This window comes from Pinus tabuliformis, chromosome 4_1 (genome assembly GCF_031772625.1).
Source record: "Pinus tabuliformis cultivar Carrire ecotype Pingquan chromosome 4_1, CPIR1, whole genome shotgun sequence".
Classification (NCBI taxonomy): domain Eukaryota; kingdom Viridiplantae; phylum Streptophyta; class Pinopsida; order Pinales; family Pinaceae; genus Pinus; species Pinus tabuliformis.
In genome coordinates this window covers 395,816,454-395,824,892 of record NC_142303.1, presented here as the reverse complement: position 1 = coordinate 395,824,892, position 8,439 = coordinate 395,816,454, and the positions used below count along the sequence as shown (strand labels likewise).

The 8,439-nt window shown below is 32.7% G+C and overlaps 1 protein-coding gene across 2 annotated transcripts; it reads right to left on the bottom strand.

Moving 5' to 3' along the window:
* Nucleotides 1-5,165: 5,165 nt before the first annotated feature.
* Nucleotides 5,166-6,484, bottom strand: LOC149175968 (dormancy-associated protein homolog 3-like). Of its 2 annotated transcripts, none has more exons than XM_089422990.1 (4): nt 6,238-6,484; nt 5,918-6,127; nt 5,645-5,774; nt 5,166-5,556 (listed from the first exon to the last, which is right to left on the bottom strand). In XM_089422990.1, the coding sequence occupies exons 1-4, from the start codon at nt 6,356-6,358 to the stop codon at nt 5,529-5,531; spliced, it is 489 nt and encodes a 162-aa protein (XP_089279116.1). In that variant the 5' UTR covers nt 6,359-6,484; the 3' UTR covers nt 5,166-5,528. The 2 variants fall into 2 exon arrangements, with proteins under 2 accessions (XP_089279116.1, XP_089279117.1); XM_089422991.1 differs by having other exon boundaries at nt 5,918-6,103; nt 6,238-6,464.
* Between the last annotated feature and the right edge of the window lie 1,955 nt (nt 6,485-8,439).

Below are 8,439 nucleotides of genomic sequence, written 5' to 3'. Positions count from 1 at the left end.
ATTTGTATTTCTGACGATATTTCCACCACAAGATCAATGAATAATTGAATCCTTCTGTAGACAAAGCGTTATACCCAATTCTTGGTTCTTATCTTCTCGAGGAATTTATAGACTAAAGGAACTGATGCTCCTCTTAATTGATGAAAACATTGTGCTTCCTAATTGATGTTGTGTAGGAATTATAAGTCTTGATGTAATATGAAAAATGATACATATATTTCCAAAAAAGACAATGTTTTTGTTAGAAAATTATCATTTGGCCTCTTGCAAATTTTCTGAGGGTGTATATACCTTTAGATATGAGGTGACGAATGAGAGGTATGGGAATACTATGATTTTTTTTCTTCCAATTTAGGGATCAAGACCATCTAGGAGATTTCCCCCTTTCCAACCTTTCATAATAACAACTTCCCAATTAATGGTAAACTGGTAATTTGGGCATCCAAGTGATAAAGAAATTCTAGAATTTTTTGTATAGGGACCAAAGCTAGTATTCAATGGAGAGGGTTCCAAGATATTTATCTTTTGTAGCTTACGCCCAAAGGCCTTGACCTTGGATGGTTCTATAGACACTCTTGGCCACTAAAGCTTTGGAAAAGTGAAATAGTTTTATTTATTTATTCTCATCCCCATTGGATTTTTAGGATATCTAGGTTTCTCCAAGAGACTAGAGCCATTCCCATCTTCTCCCGGTCTCTTGTTTAGACGAAATGGTAATAGAGTTCGCACATTTTTCCAAAGATCCCTTTCAAATTCTAATCAAGGGACATCTAGTATACCATGTTAGCCTCCAATATTGATTTGACTAAAACTAATTGACCACTGTGTCAGACCCAGATCTACTACACCATGTGTTCGATATTATTATTTTTATCTTGGCTAGGGGGCATTGCCAGTCCCCTTTCAGGTATAAATTTTCCTTAAGATGAAACTCCATGTACTTAAAACCAGTCTCAAAGGCAAAGGCCATGAAGTAGAAAATATGATTAATATGGAGTTTCTCAAGTTAGAGAGGCCCAAACTAATTATCGACGATGTGGAAAATGTTACCACCACACCCATAATTGTGTAAAATAAATATAGTATTCCCTTTATTTAATCCATCGCACACCTTGAACCATCACACAAAATAATAATTCCATCCACAAAAGGTAAATGTGAAGCAAAGAAAGTGATGTTAATTAATATACCTTTAAAGGTGGCATTTGTTGATGTATCCCTGCATATCCCTTCTGCAACAAGGAGGAAGAGAAAATGAGCGAATGGGTATCCTTTTTTAGTGCCTCTATTAGATTTGAACAAGGCTAAATTTGACTTGTTGATTAAGACTACAAAGGTTATCATACTTGTGCATGTTATTATCCAAGCCACAAAGTGAAAATTGAATAAATAAATGAGGATGAGAATTGGGAAGAGCCAACTAAATTGATCTAAGGCCTTGTATAGGTCAACATTGGAATTCATGGCCTTCACATTTTTGGTGTTAACAAAGTGGAAACCCATCTAAGCAATACTAACCACCTCATTATTTGGAATTCTTTAAGGAGCCCAAACTACTCTAGAGAAACTTATTTCAAGAGAGTTTCTTTTAGTTTGTGAGAGATTATTTTGCAGATGATGTTGTGAATATTATTTCAAAGAGATATTGGGTAGAAGATCTCAAATTTTATAATTTATTAGTCTTTTGAACTAGTGTGATTAAAGTAGTTTTGAAAGTAGTTAGGAATTTCCTAGAGAGTAGAGAGGGCGATACTACCTTACAAAGGTCATCTTGTATGAAGTCATAACAACAAAGAAAAATTCTATGTGTATCCCTTCTATCATAGGGTTGTTATATTTTTTGAAAACTATGAAGGGTTTTGAGAATTTCTTCTTTTCCCACCTCTACCATGAGGTATTGATTGTCTTCTAAGACTAGAAATATAGGAAGAAATTGGAAATGCAAAGGATTTCATCTACAATAACTCAATCAACCTCTTTAAAGAGTGTTTTAAAAGAGGTGACTCCTTTTGAAGCAATATCAGTGGAATTATTAGATGAGGAACCATCCCATCTATTTTTCTTTTGCAAGTTGATGTTTTCCTGACACTATGAAAATTGATAGAAAAAATGTGTATTGTCATAGCCTACTTGAAGCCAAATCATCCTACTTTTTAGGTGTCATTATTTTTTTCCATAAGCATCTTTCATATTTTGTTTTCTAGTTGGAAGAGCTCATCCTTTTATGGAATCATTAGGTATCCAAATCCCTCCATAGAGATGCTAGTATTTAAGGATTCATCTACTTCCTAAAGGAGTTTATCATCCATTTCTCAACTTTCCTTAATCATCAAATCATCAAAAGACTACCCCTTTTCAAATTTCAATGAAATTGAATGCCTACAAATTCATTTAGAGAATTATTGAAGGGAAGCCTTGAATTCTTCAACATTTGAATGGAATTTCATATTTGAGTCATTTAAGGTTTAATTTGAATGGGTTGGGATACTTTCTCTATGTGGAAGCCAATTCTAGTAGAATTATATTATGGTCTAAGTCCCCTCCAACTAATGCCCATTACCAAATTCTAAACACTTATTTGAAGAAATATTTTGAAAGTAGGAAGTAGTTGAGGCATTTTATGATTTAGATCTCCCCAATTCTTTTGTCCAAGTGAGGATATGCCTGGTTGGATTGATATCAAGGATACTAATTTGATCCAAAATCTTGATAAGAAAATTTGATAAAGAGTCTATTTGGGATACTAGCCCCCTAATCCTTAAATTCATCAAGAGTGAAATGTTATGTCCATATAGAATTACTATCCCTTTCCTTATCCATCATTAGGTGAAAAGATGATCCTAGGATTCCAAATGATCCAAGTAGAGTCCATAGAAATTCACAAATTAAGTTATTTTCCCATTTCAATTGAGAAAATGGAGATTCTCAACCCTGAGTTATGGGCCTATGAGTTAGAGAGGGTAAAATCACCAATATTTTGACCTATAATTAGCCCTCTTGAGTGACCTAAGGAATCCAAAAAACTAAAGGCCACTATTTTAGAATCTTTGAGAGATCTTAAACATTTTTATCTCCTTCTATCATGAGCTATTACAAAAGAAAATATAGGGGTTATGAGATTCTATTAACCTTTTGAGACCTAATTTCTTAGAGGGATTGGCTAGCCCTCTCTAATTGAGAATTAATAAAATCATTCTATAGCTTCCTTAAGGGTGTATTCTCTAAGGATCTTTATTAATAATTTTTTTCTTCCAATTTTCATTTCTAAATCAACTTGATTTTTGGTTATGGATATGTGATACTTTTTGCTTTCTTTCCCTACCTCGGGGATTTTCTCTTCTAGGTATTTGAGGCAACATTTAGAGATTCCTTCAAATTTCCCATTTCCCTTATTACAAGGTCTAATATTATACTTTAGGTCTTTAGAAGAAGTGAAATCTTCTTTGATATGATAAGAGGATGCATATTTTTCCTTGATATCCTTCTCATTAGAGTCTATTGAGAGGAAAGGATAAGGGTTGGGGGTTTTAAGTTTTAGGAGAGGGATCCTTCTAACCCATCTAGGGGGATGAGTGAAGTAGGATGAGGATTCGAAAACCTTAAGAGGTTGAAGAGAAAATCCCCTTATATATTTCTAGGACCATATTCTAAATCTACTTCGCAAGTTCAAAAATGAAAATGACTAATGGAGTAAATATGAGAATGGAGAGGAGAGGATTCTTACCAAGGGTAGATGGTCTCTCATTTTCGAGTTAAGGAGTAATCTCTTAAGTGAATCCTACAATTTGATCCCAAGTATTTTTACTGAGTGGTCTAAATCTAAAACATCTTCCATCAAGATAACTTGTAAAGAGACAATAAGGGATAGGGTTTGTATTCTTTGACAAGAGGAGGTGGATATTATATCCTTGCTTTTCTATAAAATCAAGTGCGCAATCATAGACTAAGTGCTTATACTCACTTCACCTTCCACACTTGAAGGGAACTCCTAAATATTTAAGTATTTGATGAAAGAATTTAGGACCTTTCATAATGCTAACAGAATCTACTAATCCTTTAATGGGATTAAGGCACACAAATATTCTCACCATCCCATATATCATGATTCTCAAAATCATTTATTCACCCAGGCCCATGAAATTACCAATTTCCTTAAAAGTTTCCTCAAATCAAAGAATCAAAATTAGATTAAGAATTCTAACTTAGATGGGGTTAAATTGTATATATGCTAGTGCATCTCAAATTTTGAATGACATTTTTTAAAGGAAAATAGATATAATAGTTCCATTTCCAACAATTTAACAATATTTTATCAATTTGTTCAATAACTTAAATGAAATATGCTAAATTGGAACCATGCTTCTACTCTATATATATATATATATATATATATATATAATGTGTATGAATTATTATCATTTAAATTTATTTTAATATGATATGTATTATAATTCGCTAGAGAAAATATTGCTTGTAATTTTATTAATAAAAATAAAATTATAATATTATTTTATTATTATTGTTATTTTAATTGAATTAATATAAGTTTTATTATAGTTAGTAATTGATCTAACACTGCATTTAATATATTACTGCAACATTTTCTAAAACTTTTTAATGTAATAAAAAAATTAATAATTATTTTTTATTAATATTTTAGATAAAAAATTTCAAAAATCACATCTCAAAATTGAAAAACTGTAAATTTTCTTCATAAATGGTTTACATAAAACATTATAAAACTTTTTAATGTAATAAAAAAATTAATAATTTTTTTTATTAATATTTTAGATAAAGAATTTCAAAAATCACATCTCAAAATTGAAAAATTGTAAATTTTCTTCATAAATGGTTTACCTAAAACATTGTCCAATTAAAAAAATTCAAAACTTAGGACATCCCAAAAGGAAAAGATTAAAAATTAAAACATCCCAAAATGGGGAATAATTAATATAGTTCAACCGGTTCAATTATGTTACTTTAAATAAGCCTATTTAAGTGATTAGCTATGTTATGTTTTGACCTTTTATGAAATGCTTCATGAGTATTTTCATACCACCCATATGATTTCAAATTAGTTATGCTTCTCATCTCTACTCCCGGTCGCCCATGAAATAGATGGCTTATTCCTGAGCATAAATTTACACAAACAAGTCCATATCCCATATTGAAATCGCTTGTTCCTGACCATAAATTTATATAAACAAGTCTATACCCTATAATGACATTCATAATGCAAGTACACAGATTATCTATATAAAACTAATGGAGCACAACCTATCTTTTAAGCCCGTGTTATAAGCATTACGGGCCAAAATTCCTCGTCTCTATTTATTTAATTCTCTTTCTATGGGCCTCGCTGGCACTGCATACATAACTCCGCTATAGAAGCCTGCATAAACTCTCTGTACAAAGGTTTGTATTCCTATTGCTGCACCTCTTTGGCATTACAACTGCATAGGCAATTGACAACGGCCCCAGAAGATAGCAAATGAATAGTGTGAAGATCCCGCTAAATAATTCACTCTTCATCCCTCTAAGGCACTGAGGACTACCCTGCAATGTAATTTGAAGTATCACTAATGGAAGACCTACCAGTCAAAATATTGAGAAAACGTAATGTGCGATTGCATGAAACACTAACCAGTCATACACAGTCGGGCTTCTCGGTTCTGCTCTCGAGGATTTTTTAGATTTTCTCTTTGCAGCAGCAGCAGGGACGTTATTATTGTACTTATTACTGCACCATGGATTCTCTGGCTCTCGTGTTGTCACTGTCAGGCAATATTCCAAATCCAACAAACATTTATAAATGCAGTCTGATTTGATATGATGATTGTCATGTAAAACAAAAAGAAAGAAATCAATGAATGGCACAGTGCAAAACTGACTGAAAGCAGATCAACTCTCGACTTACGAGAGCATGGTGAGATTGTAGAGTTAGAACCCGCAGGGGAAGATGGATTGTTCATGGAGGGCGAACGAAGATAAGGAGGTTTGATAATTGTGATACTATGTGTTACTTGTATGCCCTCGTCATTCAATCGTTGAAATTCTACAGTTGCTGTGTGTTCCCTCAATCTTCTCAAACACACTTTCCCCTCTGCAAATATTCCACCACAGAACACTAATTCACTTCAAGCTTAAATGTGCACGTCAAACCCAATTGAATTCTGCATTTCAAATCCAAATTCAAATATGTATGCAATATTTTTAAGGTACTGCAAAGCAACCAACCTGGAGTGGAGGCAGTTGCCATGGCAGAATTAGTAATAGTTGTCTTCCTGAGTTTGCCTAGTCCACTGTGAGGGCAAGGGCCGGCCAGACTATCGTCCCACAACTTATCCAACAACCCCATTACACTTACTTCAGGGTCTGCCAAACAGATATAATTATCCAGAGACTTTGTGATACCAAAGCCTGCTTCAAGATTTGGCTTTTAAAGGAACCGAAATAATGGATCAAGATTTGGATCAGTGTTGCCAAATTTACAGGTAAGCCGAATTGGATACGCCAAATCATTTGATGCGTTCTTTGTTGTTTATATGTTACGTGTTTTCTGTGACTTGTCAACTGCCAACAGGTTAGGTAATAAGGTGAATGGCTCCAAGCGATGAAAAATCTTGCCTAACCGAATTTGCCACCGACGTGTAATGGAGCGCAATGTCGTTTCTGTTCACTTGGTAGGGACTGGTGTGTTCTAAGGCTTTGATTTTTCGGAAACTCGGGATGATTCATGCTCGGGCTTATCATAAAGAACGTGGATGTTAGGTCACCTGGGTCACAGAAACAGATGTAACGTAAAGGAAACGAAATATAAACACAATAATTGAAAACCAATATATGAAGGGAAATTGATCCACGTCAGTTTTTATATTTGTCTTACATCATAGATGCTAATTTTATCCCATAGAAATGTATGAGGGTGAGTTATCCTTATAAAATTTAGGTTTCTGAAGCTTTTCAGTCAATATGGTTGGTTATTTTATACAATGGGCATGACTTTGTTCCATATAGGGGGGAAGCTTGTGGGTCTCTTTGTATATTTTTGAAGTTTATGTGTTTTTTTCACCTTTTTATTGCTTGTTTGTTTCTTTGCATTGTACACACTTGTAATTCTATGTGCATTAGTAAACTGTATCATGTTAAATTTGAGATTTTTGTGATCCATATTGTAGATAAATGTCTTTGGGATTAATCAGATCATTAGGATTTGGTTGTGACTTGTTGCATGAGATAATCATGAAGATGGTCAGATGGAATGGATGAGTGTGGAGTGATACATTGGTGTGATGAGTGAACTTGAGAAGAGAAATAACAGATGGTAAAACACATTAGTGGGTTCAAGGAGGTTGCATAGCTACATGGACTTGGGAACATGGTTACAAATTGAGGTCAAAGTAATGGCAAGGCATAAGGATGGTGGAATTTGTAAGTGACTAGATAGTAATTTAAAAAAATAACTTTTGAGATGTTTTTTTTTTAACTATATGTGAATGGACATAAGATTGTAAGCCTTGGTAAGGCATGCATATCTTTAATTAGAATTATTGTTATAATATAATTTAAGGAGGAGGAGATGAGTTTTCTAACAAAATGTGACATGATTTGAATGTGACACTCATTAGTTGTAAATGACTTTGTTACAAGGTTGAAGAAAGAGCTCTAAGCCAAGATGAGCTTAATCAACTACATTAGGTTTTTATTGTCAAGGTAAATAATGATATCAATTTTATGCAAAATAATTTAAGTGTGGAGTTGGATGTTGAAGCCTATTTTGAACATTGATTCAAACTATGCTTCATATTATTGTTTATATTGGATTTCAAGTTAGTGCCTAAACAATGTTAGAATAAATTTGAGAAAATTCACGTACAATTCTTATTAGAGGAACTAGGATATATGATACAAACCCCTTACTTTATGATGTTAAAAAAAAACGAGTATGTGTGGAATAATGATTGCACAGCTAAAGATAAAGGTTGATAGTGTAATGAGATGAAGTGGATTAAAAAATGAGTAATTAAGTAAGAGATATTCTCAAGGAACCACTAGCCATTCCAGACTTGCCATAAGATAAGGTGATAGAGATGTGGCAAGAACAAGGCTAGAAAATGATAATATATCACTATAAAAACAAGTCAATGATTCATTTAATGGAACAACATTATTTTTAAGAATAAATCTTTAAACATAACGAAAACTTATAATTTGTCAATTTTCATGCTAACATATTATCCTTTAATCCTTTAATATGGGAAACACAGAGTGAAAAAATATAAATCAACAAAAAATATATATTCACATTTTTAAAACAAGGAAAATTGAAAATGAAGTAATTATTTCACGACATTTTCTTGCATATAAACAATTAAGAAAAAAATGTTCGATTTTATATGAATAATTTTTTCTTAATTATTAAATTTTCCAATAAAACAA

Coding starts and splice junctions, on each gene's coding strand:
- LOC149175968 (XM_089422990.1), bottom strand. CDS start 6,358: ATGGGGTTGTTGGATAAGTTGTGGGACGATAGTCTGGCCGGCCCTTGC. Junction 6,128..6,237: donor GGCAACTGCCTCCACTCCAG/GTTGGTTGCTTT, acceptor GAAGTGAATTAG/TGTTCTGTGGTGGAATATTT. Junction 5,775..5,917: donor TACAATCTCACCATGCTCTC/GTAAGTCGAGAG, acceptor ATTGCCTGACAG/TGACAACACGAGAGCCAGAG.